We start from the raw sequence: 12,219 nt of genomic DNA, 5'->3' as shown, positions 1-12,219 counted from the left end.
AGAGAGAGAGGAGAGAGATAGAGAAGAGAGAGAAAAAAAAAGGGGAGGGGGGATAGTAGAGGATAGGAAAGGCAGCAGAATACAACAGACACTAGTATGGCAATGTGTAAATCAGTGGATGTGTAACTGATGTGATTCTGCAATCTGTATACGGGGTAAAAATGGGAGTTCATAACCCACTTGAATCAGAGTGTGAAATATGATATATCAAGAACTACGTAATGTTTTGAACAACCAACAATAAAAATTTTAAAAAAAAGATATTGTGTCCACCTAAAACTAAAAAATAAATATTAAAAAAAAGAGTGACACTCTTCTTAGATAACTTGGAAGTCAGAGAACAATAAGACTCTTTGAGACTTCTCTGGATATATAAGTATAGGTGTGCTGCTAGGATTTGGGAGAGAATTTAAGATTTGCGGAGCTCAGAAGGGCCTTTGCATTTCACAGAGGTGGTGATTCATTGTAGCAAGAATGAGGAAACCAGATTGTCCTAGAAACTTGGACATGAAAGCCAGAAGAGATCATAAACAGTGCTGAGTTAAAACATGTGTGTTACACAAATAGCACAGTCTGGATGTTGAAACCCAGACATATACAAAGTAATCCAGTTTTCTTAATTTTCCATATCCTATAAAGAAGTTTCTAAGAACTTGATGAGAAATTAGTTTGGTTTTAGAGCCTCCATTAACCTTTGTATACTGGAAAAGAGCTGTAGGGATGGATGACTGGTTTGGTAGTTTTCTACAGGAGATGGATAAAAGGTTCTCAGTGCATAAAACATCCCTTTTTAGAATGTTACTGTATTTGTTTCAGAGGATAAAAAAATTACACTAAAAATTAACAGTATTATAATTTCCAGAGGAAGACTAAGTGGTAGCCCACAACACCATTTCTGTCTATATTTGATTTGAATTAAAAGCTGCACTGATGGGTTCACATTTAAAGGTTGATTATTATTTGTTATTTTTTTTCAATATTTACGCTAACAGTTTGATTTTCTTTTTAATGTGTATATCCTTTAATTTATCAGTTTTATTATGGTGCCAAGTGGCAACATGGGAGTGTTTGATCCAACGGAAATACACAATCGAGGGCAACTGAAGTCACACATGAAAGAAGCCATGATCAAGCTTGGTTTCCACTTGCTCTGTTTCTTCATGTATCTTTATAGGTGAGTTTAAAGTTCTCTTTAAACTCTAAAAAGATGCCATGTCATCTAAAAAGATGCCATGTCTGCTTTTGATGGATAAGTTATTACTATAGTAGATTTTGCATTGATATTGCATAACTTTGGGGGTTTTATGTGAATTTCTTAGTCATTGAGGCTATCAACATGCTTAAAACTATCTTGGCTATTTTTTTTAGATATTAATGGACCTTTATTTTATTTATTTATTTATTTATATGTGGTGCTGAGAATCGAACCCAGTGCCTCACACATGCTAGGCAAGTGTTCTACCACCGAGCCACAACTCTAGCCCCTGTCTTGGCTATTCTTTTCCTGCCCTAGTGTTTAGCTGTGAGGAATTACTTGTAGCAGGTTTCACCTATCACAAGCATTAATATATGTACCCCCAGAGACCATCCCTCTTATGGGTTTCTGGGGAGTTAAACTACTGGCAGCGGATCTCAACAACTTACATCAAATTGGGCTGATCTTTCTTGGCAGTAAGGAATTTAGATGTGATGCTGATTTTCCTTGGTTCTAAATGGTCTAATTGTATGTCTTCTAGTTATAATATATGCAAGTAAGAATTAATATGAAGAATTGACTGTCACACACTGGAAGCTTTGTGTAGTCTTGTTTAAAACGTAAATTTATTCCCTTATGTTTTAGAGATGAACATACCACATTTTCCTTTATCTATCATGGATTTATAGAACAGAACAAAGGGGAGGAAAAAAAATGCCACTGTATGATTTGATTAAGCCTGTAGGGAGTTAGAAATCAGGCTTAACTTTAGTATCAAATCTTTAATTAGATCATTTCTACTTTTCTCCTTTTTAAAAAATTTTCATTTTTTTGTGGTGCTGGGCCTTGAACACATGGTCTTATGTGTGCTAAGCAAGTGTTCTACCACTGAGCTACACCTCTAGCCCTTGAAATTTTAATGTTTTGCACAAGCATAAGAACTATTTAGGAAAAATTTATACTAAACTAAGCTTTTACCCTTGTAAGAATCTTAATAGCAATTATATGGAGATAATGCTTTTTTTATCTGAAATAGTTTAAAGTCATAAACTTTGTCAGGCATCTGCCTGACAAAGCTGCCTTATGGACCTCCTTTACTGGGTTAAATCTACCCACTAGCAAAGAATAAATTAAAATTAGAGTTTAGGGCTGCGCATGGTGGTACATGCCTGTAATCCCAGTGATTTGGGAGGTTGAGACAGGAGGATTGAAAGTTTGAGGCCAACCCTGTCTCAGTCTAAAAAAAAATCAAAAAGACTGGGGTATACCTCAGAGGGATGGTGCCCTGGGTTCAACTCCTAGCCCCTCTTTCCCCAATTCAAAAAAAGTTTAGGACCAGGATATAGTTCAGTATTAATGTTTGCATAGCATGCATGAAGCCCTGGGTTTGATCCCCAGTACTGAAGAAAAAGAAAAAAGTTTAGAGTTCAGTTCCTTTTCACCATTCATTTTATTTGCTTTTTTCGGAGTTTTATTTTGAAAACTAGGGCAAAAGAAATCACTGCTATCAGTTTCTGGTTCTTGTGCCCTACCTTAGTGCTAGTGGGCTTAATTTTTAATCTAGGTATTAAAGATGAAATTAAAGGTCAAACAATTTTAATATTAAGAACACAAGCTGGGTGTGGTGGTGTGTGCCTGTAGTTCAAACTACTCTAGAAGCTAAGGCAGGAGTTTGAGGCCAGCCTGGGCAACATGTGAGACCCCCATCTCAAAAAAGAAAATAAACAAAAGAATACAATGATGCATATATTTTCATTTTTTAGGTCAAACTATGGGAAGGTATCTTTACTGTCATATGTTTCTTTGTATTTGTTTCTGAAGTAACAGAAACAAAAAAACTAGGTGGAATTGGTATAGCTAAGGTTATCCTTTTTCATTCTCCCCTGAAGGGTTCACACTGTTGGAGAGTAAACTTGAGCAGACATTCCCTGCATCTTGGTAGTGTGAGCTTTCTTGGGGTCATGTTATAGACAGGCTTTTTGAGAATAAACATAGAATTGAGGAGCAGTCATATGGCTTAGTAGACCTGAGGTCTTGAGATTTAAAAATGCACAAGAGTTTCTTTGTCTTGGTCACTGAATTTAAAGCAATGGGAAAACAGGCTGGAGGAATTGGGAAGCCATTAGGGGGACTGTAGCTCGGTGATACAACACTCAGTAGAATTGTAGCATGTGAAAGGTCTGGGTTGAATCCCCAGCACCAGGAAAGTAGTAGTAGTTTTAAGATATGGCTTTTTACAACTAAATGAAGGATAAGCAAACTGTATAACTGGTGTACCTGGCAGCTGCTCCTTTCCTTGTTTCTCTCTCTCTCTTTTCTTTCTTTCTTCTTCCCTCTCAGCTTGTCATTTTCAGTCACTTTGCTATTACCCATCCCTTGGTGTCACTCATAGTTACAGGGATCAGGATGAAAGAGAATAGTTTTAGAATATGACCTTGTAGCACTTTTTTTCTTGGTTTTGGTTGCTATTTTTTTTAAGTGATTTTATTATCAAATTACCAGATTTTATTGCAGAGTTTTTATGCTGCTCCTATTCTGATTCTGTTGTCTGCCACATCTGGCATGTTGTTCAGTAGAACTAAAGTTTTGGAAAAAAGAAAAAAAATGTTCATCTTTCTTAGAGAATGGTGAAATTAATGCCTTTGAGTTTCAGTTAGGTGCTAACCAAGTAGAAGCTGGGCTTTACCACTTCCTGTGTGACTTGGGGCAGGTATATTTACTTCTCTGTGCCTCAGTTTCTCATTGGAAAATGGGATCTTATACCTTCCTCATTGAATTGTAGTGTTGACTAAGTGAGATGGTGCTTGTAGAGCACTTAGATTTATATTGAAGTGTATAGTAAATGCTCAAAAGTCTTTCAAAAATACCAGCTACTACCATTAATCTGTGCTGTTCATTGTGTATATTTAATATGGTTAAATTTAGAGAACTAATCATTTATACCATTAGTATCATAAGGGTATTTTTGTGCATGTTAGTCATTTGATCTCAGCAGAGCAAGTCTGATCCCTGATAAATAAAAGGAAAGGATTGTTTCTTATCATTGTTCAACTGAGGTGATTTCATAAGATTATTTATTGGATGATTGCTATGTGTCAGACACTGTAAAGCACTGCGAGTGACACAAAGGAGCAATGCAGAATCCCTGCAGTGGAGAGCTCTGAGCTTCACAATTGCTGTCCTAGGGTGTCACATGGGACGTGAAAGTGCAAGTGTTGGGATTGTGCTCTCATTTTGGAGGAGCTCATAGATCAGAGCATGCAAGATGATGAGCTATGGAAGGAGCCATGCAACTGCTCTGGTCTGAGGCTGGCCTCCTCAGGAGGTGCTTCAGAGCACCTTCCTGGTCATGGAAGCCCAAGTGTGTGTGTGGAGGAATGGTAGAGGAGTAGGGCAGAGGGATTCCAGGCATAGCAATAGCTTGTGCAAAGACCTGGTGAGATAATTAAAGGTTGTTCCCCACCCTGCATATAGGCTCCTTTTTTTTTTTTTAAACATATACTCCCATATTGTTTTTAGGTTGTACTCCCACCTTCACCCCTAATTACTTATTATTTAGTGAAGAATTAGGCCATCAAGAATCCCTAGTATAAATATTCTTCCTTTTGGGTAAAACATGATTGTCTTCTACTCAAATGAATATTCTTTGATGACCCTCAGGGATGGAAGTCTGGACAGACCAGACTGTAGGAACATTTCTAAAAAGGAAACATTAGTAACATTAATTTCTTCTTTTCACAGTATGATTTTAGCTTTGATAAATGACTGAAGCCGAAGAAGCTGTGGTTGGAGTTAACCTACAGTACAGTGCACAGTTGAGGAGCCAGAGACTACTTACATCATCCTTAGAACCGTGACCATAGCAGTATATATTTTCGTCTTTGAATAAGATACTATTTTTGCTGTATTTTTACCATATAAAGTATTTAAAAAACATGAATTGAGTTTTTGTAGATTTCTGGTTCTCAACATTAGCCTGAACCCCAACACATGAAGGTGTTTTTTATCATCTGAGTGTTGAAGAAGGTTATTTGTATGTAGAAGTAGGACTGTCTTGTCAGCCTTGCATGCCAAAGAAATAAAGGACACACCTTAAAAGGGAATACTTGATAAGCCAGATTGTCTTCAAGTCTACTGAAGAGTCAGAATATAAAACAACACTGTTAATCTGGACAAAAGAAAAAAAGAAAGTTACCTACCCTTTTTGCCTATATTGTGGCAACTTCATAATAGTATGTCTTAAAGATTTATGGGGTTGTCAGCTAAAAGTCTTTCTATAAGAATATTAATAGAAAATGACATTTCAAAAATTTATATTTCTTTGCAGAATTTGTGAAATATTATAAGCCATTTGCCCAGATACAATGTAATTCTTGCTTATAGAAAGGGAAAATAAATTTAAAAAACCAAGATTTTTATCAGGAGCTTTCATTTAAAAGCTACTGTCTCCACAATCACCCCCAAACTCATACAATCTCCTTGGTGCTTGCAGGGTCTTATTTTTGTATTGCAATTGATTCAGCTGTTTTTGATCTCTTTTTATTTAATGGGGTTGGAGAAGTGATTTGGTAGAAGAATCTTCTATAAGATTATAAGCAGGAAGAATTGTTCTTTGTCAGTGAAATTGAGCCTACTAGTGCTCTGCTTGGTGCCGGGATTAACTGCATTTCTTCTGTTCTTATTGCACTGACTACTTTGTGAACTGAGAACCAATACAAGCCATTTTGTGCTCATAGCAATATCTAACAGAACTCAGTTTCTTGGCGCTGTTTGTAAACCCTGCCACATTGAGATCAGTTGCCCCCAGCTGTCTCTCAGCTCTCATGATGTCAGATGAGCCTGGTGGGTCATTCAGGCCTAGCTTATGCTTTAATATTGCTATCTTAAGCGTTGGCATTTAGGCAAACCATGATTATTCTATGACCGAGTCCAAAGGGATTATTTATTCTGGCATGACACACCTTGTGGTCCCCAAAAGATTTAATGTTGCATAGACTTTCGGCTTTAGCTTTGGTTGAAATAGAAGCAAGGGAGCCACTAAGCTAAATTCCCATGCAAACAGACCATGTTTCAGAGATAGAAGTGGTGCTCTGGCAACAAACACATTTAAGGAAGAGAGAGGTGGAGGCAAAGTAAATTTGATCCTGCTGGCCTCTGAAGAGTCACAGAAATTCTCCTTATGGTAATCTTATTTCTTCAGGGCAAAGGGCCAAGAAGCTGTAACAGAAATTACTTTGCTTGCATCTCTTTCTTAACTTTTTCCCTTGGAAGCACATTCTGTTTAAAACATAATCCTCCCTAACTGCCAGTGCCTCTCAGTGTTCTGCCCAAGTTTTTAAAACAATGAAGCTGTTGGAAAATTTAAATCCTGGAAACTGAGAGAAAATGGTTTACTAAAAGTAGCTCAAAGGAGTGGAGAACTTTTGACCAAAGTCTTTCACCTTTTCATTCAAGTATTCTTAATAGCCCAAACTGAAACCCACATGGCTGAGAACTTTGGGCTGCAATTCCACATGTGGCACAAGGTGCCTGGGCTGAGCAAATAGGTGCCTATTCAAAGAACCAGGAATGATTTACTTCTGAAGCATTAACTAGTTAAAAAAATAAAAACTCTCCCTTTCTTGTATTGCTTGTCTGTATCAAAGTCAAGAAAGGGGTGGAGGAGATCTAGCTTTTATTTTTTCAGGGGCTTTTCTATGAAAGATGAAAAAGAGGGGACAATAGCACTGACTTTAAAATAGCTATGGCTAAGATGCTAAAGGTTAATTTATATTTTTTGATTTGAGAGTTGCAGAGAACCTTGGAGATTATTTGTTTTAATGTCTTAAAACTTGAGGCCTAAAGATTGCCCAATATCTCATTAAGTATGAGCATCTGAAATCCTGATGTTTAGTCCAGTGCTCTCCCTTACCCACTCTACCATGTCCCTCTATAAAGGCAGTACTGAGGACCCAGCCAGTGCATACTACCATGAGGAGTTCCTGTGCGTATTTTAATTCGTGTATTGTCATTTTTCTCTTGGCATTCTTTCAGTGATAGCAGGCACCATTGCTAAATCACTGGAACCTCAGCTGAGAGAACTGGGGAACCAAAATCCAAGATGCAGCTCAGTTCATCAGAACCTAGTACGTACTTTCAGCTGCCTTTTCATGCCTGCCACACAGATGACGGTGGAATTAAGAGTCCAAATCAGTTTCCCGTGACCTGCTCTTAACTTTGAAGTTCAGAACTAAGAAAGCTTCCTGCTGTACTTTATCTCCTGTGGTACTTTCTGTCTCTGTCTGGTATTAGTTATTCACCTGCAAATAATCTCACCTACTAGATTGTACGCTCCTGGAGGGCAGAGTCCACTTTTATCTGTAGTTTCATCCTTTCTCTCCTGGCACCTAACACAGTGCCTTGAACACAGAAACAATAAATGATTGTTGAGTAACAAGTAACTGATTGTGTTGTTCTATTGCTTTTCAAGCAAGAAGTCTAACTGATGTCTTTTAAGTCAGGGAAAGTAAGAAGCAATGGAGCAACATAATCAAAGTCCACTGCCCACTTTGTTTTCAAGGCAATCATTTGCAAACTAGAAAATTCTAAGGCTTGCTGGGCTAGGAAAGAAAACTGCTCTATCTGGTCCACTTGAGACTGTTGAAATCAGTTTTTTCTGACTGTAATACTTTGTCAGAAGTGGTTGTGAAAAGTACATGCACTTGATGCAATTAGTTGTCCCCCAAAATCTAAACTAATTTCAAATGTATACAACTAAATAGGAAGATAGAGAAACTTAATTTTAAATTCTGTACTTATCATCTTGATCTCTGCCACCTGAGTTTTTCTACTTTAAACCAAATATACTGTTTTTGCTATGCAGTGTCATAGATTGAAATATTTTGGTATAATGAAGCTTCAGAAGGCCAGTCAAAGAATGTCTATTCAGGTTTTCTAAGGGTTTGTAAGTGAAGTCTTGGGTTTAAGCCACACTTTCAATGAATATTTTGAAAGGCAGAACTAGTTTTCTGCTAATGACTGAGGGTCATTCAGAACCTTAGCATTATCATTCTGAACTGCGACTATTGCAATAATGATCACAAAGGTAACTTGGTACTGCACTCAAGTTGCTCTTTAGAAAACACTTCGGTAAAAGCTTATATTTTCAATTGCTTTCCTCTTGAGGATGGGTGGGAAAGTCCGTAGCTAGCTGAGATCTCCAAGGTTTGATTGGCTTCCTTTATATTTGCTTTGCTACATCTGCTGTGGAACAATCTTGGTTTCATATATATCAATTCCCATTAAACATTACAATCAGGGTTGGGGTTGTGGCTAAGCAGTAGAATGCTCGCCTAGCACGTGTGAGGCCCTGGGTTCTATCCTCAGTACCACATAAAAATAAATTAATAAAAAATAGGTACTGTGTCCAACTACAAAAAAAAATTACAATCTAGTCAAAATGTTGAATTCCTATTTTCTAATGGAACACCTTGTGTATCAAATACAGAAAGTAAGTAAGATGTACTCCACCACTGTGCTATACTCCCCCAGGCCTGGCACGGTTAAGATTCTGAGTTACACACTAGTAAACCATCACTCTCCAGTCATCTTTTATTTCAGGTTTATGTTTCAGGACCCTATGCTTGATCAGAATCTCCATTTTGTTGCTGACTCCGGATTTAATCTCACCTAACATCCATTATTTTGAGAACCATGCACTCTTGATGTAAGAAACTGGCATGAAAACAGGAGCTTGAATCCTTGGTTCATTCCCACAGCTCAGTTCACTCAAATTGATAATCTTGGAAGGAGAGGAGGATATAACATGGAATTAAATTAGATGAAGTTTCTCTTTAGAGCCAAATGTCTTATCTTGATTTGATCAGCAACTTGTTTCAGAGACTAGACGCATAATGAGTAGGAGCTGAACTTAATATACAACTGAAGGCTGCACGTTTGGCTATACTATTATCTCCAACAAAGAGACCAGTGGGGCAAGGCTAGTAATCCTTTGGTTTTACAGTAGCACTAAATAAATTTACTAACTTTTGGGAAGAGAGAAACAGGTCTAAACCATGTTAATTGGTAATTTTGTATTTACCAGTTGCAATAATAAACTCATTTTATGCATAACTTATTACGTTCTCTGCCCCATCCTGCTTTGAAGCAAATTCCAGACATTACACCTGTAATATTTTCATATGTATCTAAGATATAGGTTCTTAAAACACATAACCAAGACAGTAGAATAAATTGGATGTAACTTTCCTATGTTTATATGAATACATGACCAGTGTAACTCCACATCATGTATAAACCCCAAAACAGGAAGTTATACTCCATTTTATGTATGTCAAAATACATTCTACTGTCATATATAACTAAAAACAAAATACATTCTACTGTCATGTATAACTAAAAACAACAATGAAAAAACATAACCATAGTACCAATGTCATACATAACCAATTTCTTTTTTTTAATATTTATTTTTTAGTTGGATACCATAAATTTATTTATTTTTATGTGGTGCTGAGGATCGAACCCAGGGCCTCGCACGTGCTAGGTGAGCGCTGTACCGCTGAGCCACACCCCAGTGCCCCCATAAACAATTTCTTAGTATCAAATATCCAATCGGTGCTCAGGTTTCCCCAGTGGCTCAAAAATTCTACAGTTGTTGTTTACACTTAAATCCCAACAAAGTCTGTTCATTTGGTTAATGTTGCAAGTCTTAATCTTTTTAGATTCCTTTTTAGATTTGCAATTTGTTTAAGGAACTGGGTTACCCAACATAAGTAATCAAATTATTTGTTGTGTAGAACCTGTAACATTCCAGATTTTGCTAACTGCATCCCCACTGGTACTTTTAAGCCACTCTTACAAAAACCATAGTTTGACTAGGTGCATTCTCACACAATACAATGCTGTTTGGTAGATACTGTTAGGCTTTTTTATAGATGAGGGAACTAACTTTGACATGTTAACTTGTCTAAAGATACACATTAAGTGATAGGATTTATATTCAGGTCTGATGACTACAAAACCTATGATTTCAATATGTAAAGATATTCAATGTAAAGATATTCAAGTTTCTTTTGGAGGTTTTCCTCTATAAAAATCTATTGTTTTAATAATGTGGAGAAAAGTCCCTTGAATTTCAAGTGCCATTGAAATGAGCAGTTAACTAGAATCAGTAAAGGGGGGCCTTAAATTTTCCAACTATCATTGACAAGTTTTAAGTCAAAATTTCCAGGCATCTCGTTTCTGCTCTCACAACTATTGTGGTACACTGAGCTCCATAGAGACAGTGCCAGGGCAAATGAGACCCTGATGGTCACTGGGTGACTCTGTGTCTTGCTGAGGAAAATTGACTTAACATGGGCAAAGGAGATGCTAAGAAACCAAGAGGCAAAAGGTCATCATATGCATTCCTTGTGCAAACTTGCTGGGAGGAGCACAGAAGCACCCAGATGCTTCACTCAACTTCTCAGAGTTTTCTAAGAAGTACTCAGAGAGGTAGAAGAACATATCTGCTAAAAAGAAAGGAAATTTGAAGACATGACAAAGACCGACAAAGCCCATTATGAAAGAGAAATGAAAACCTATCTATCTCCCTCCTAAAGGGGAAACAAAAAAGTTCAAGGATGCCGATGCACCCAAAAGGCCTCCACAGCCTTCTTGTTCTCTTCCTTGTATTGCCCCCAAATCAAAGGAGAACATCCTGGCCTAACCATTGGTAATGTTGCAAAGAAACTGGGAGAGATGTGGACTAACATTGCTGCAGATGACAAGAAGCCTTATGAAAAATAAGCTGCTAAGCTGAAGGAAAAATATGAAAAGAATATTGCTGCCTACTGAGTTACAGGAAAACCTGATGCAGCAAAAAAGGGAGTTGTCAAGGCTGAAAAAAGCAAGAAAAAGAGGGAAGAAGAGGAAGATGAAGAGGATGATAATGAATAAGTTGGTTCTAGTGCAGTTTATTTGTATTGTCTATAAAGCACTTAAACCCCACCACTCACTCCTTTTAAAGAAAAAAAAATTGCAATGTAAGATTTGCTTTTAAACTATACAGTGTCTTTTTTTTTTTTTTTGTATAATTAACACACTACCAAATTGTGTCTTTAGAGAGCCCTCTCCTGGTGGTATTTTCAATAGCTCCAACCTTGCCTGATACAGTATGGGGTTGTGAATTGGCATGGAAATTTAAAGCAGGTTCTTGGTGCACAGCCAAATTAGTTATATATGGGGACAGTAGTTTTTCATCTTCAGTTGCTTCTGATGAAAGTTATACAAAATAATTGTTGTTCTGTTAACTGAATACCACTCTGTAATTGCAAAAAAAAAAAAAAAGAAAGAAAAAAGTTGCAGCTGTTGACGTTATGAATGCTTCTAAGTAAATACAAATTTTTTTTTATCAGTTAAAAAAAATGCCAAGTGGCGATCTCTAGACCAAGGAAACAATGGATGGTGTAGTATTAAAAACATGAGCTCAGAGGCAATTCATCTTGAATCCCAGCTTCTTCATACCAGTTAGTTTTTTTAATCCAATTTCCCTCATTTGTTAAAATGGGAATTAGAGTATCTGCCCCCAAAGCTTCTCTGTTATTCATATGACGGAACATATAAAGTGGCTTGTTCATTGTGACTGAACTACAGGTAAGTACCCAGCATATCAGCTCAAATGAATACCTGTCACGTATTCACATTGTACAATATGTGTATGTATGAAATTAATGTGGGTGAGTCCCTTTCAATATATTTTTTGCTACTGCTATTAATTTGTGGCCTCATCACCAAAGTAATATAGCATAGTGTTATGGTGTTTAAACAACAATAAGTGGACTGGTGCCAGGATGATAGCATAAAATTACCTGAGGTATTAAAATAATTCCTTATCTCCCTTTAGACTCAAGATCTGAAAGGTGGCCAGGTGTGGTGATGCATGCTTGTAGTCCCAGTGACTTGGGAAGCTGAGGCAGGAGGACTGCAGGTTGGAGGCCAAAGAACTCAGCAAGACCCTGTTTCAAAAAAAGGGCTGGGGATGT

General features: G+C 37.2%; 1 protein-coding gene and 1 pseudogene across 1 annotated transcript in view; both read left to right on the top strand.

The window, feature by feature from the left end:
* Cnih4 (cornichon family AMPA receptor auxiliary protein 4) overlaps positions 1 to 7,635 on the top strand; it is a 16,135-nt gene extending 8,500 nt beyond the window's left edge. Inside the window, exons 4-5 of the mRNA XM_015483599.2 lie at positions 1,034 to 1,174; positions 4,937 to 7,635. Coding sequence (XP_015339085.1) covers positions 1,034 to 1,174; positions 4,937 to 4,964 — 169 coding nt within the window. The 3' untranslated portion in view covers positions 4,965 to 7,635. The remainder of the gene's footprint in view (positions 1 to 1,033; positions 1,175 to 4,936) is intronic.
* A 145-nt stretch (positions 7,636 to 7,780) lies between these two features.
* Positions 7,781 to 11,295, top strand: LOC125618474 (annotated as a pseudogene).
* Positions 11,296 to 12,219: the final 924 nt, after the last annotated feature.

This window comes from Marmota marmota, unplaced genomic scaffold, assembly GCF_001458135.2.
Source record: "Marmota marmota marmota unplaced genomic scaffold, marMar, whole genome shotgun sequence".
NCBI classification, from domain to species: Eukaryota; Metazoa; Chordata; class Mammalia; order Rodentia; family Sciuridae; genus Marmota; species Marmota marmota.
This window is presented reverse-complemented; position numbering and strand designations above follow the sequence as displayed.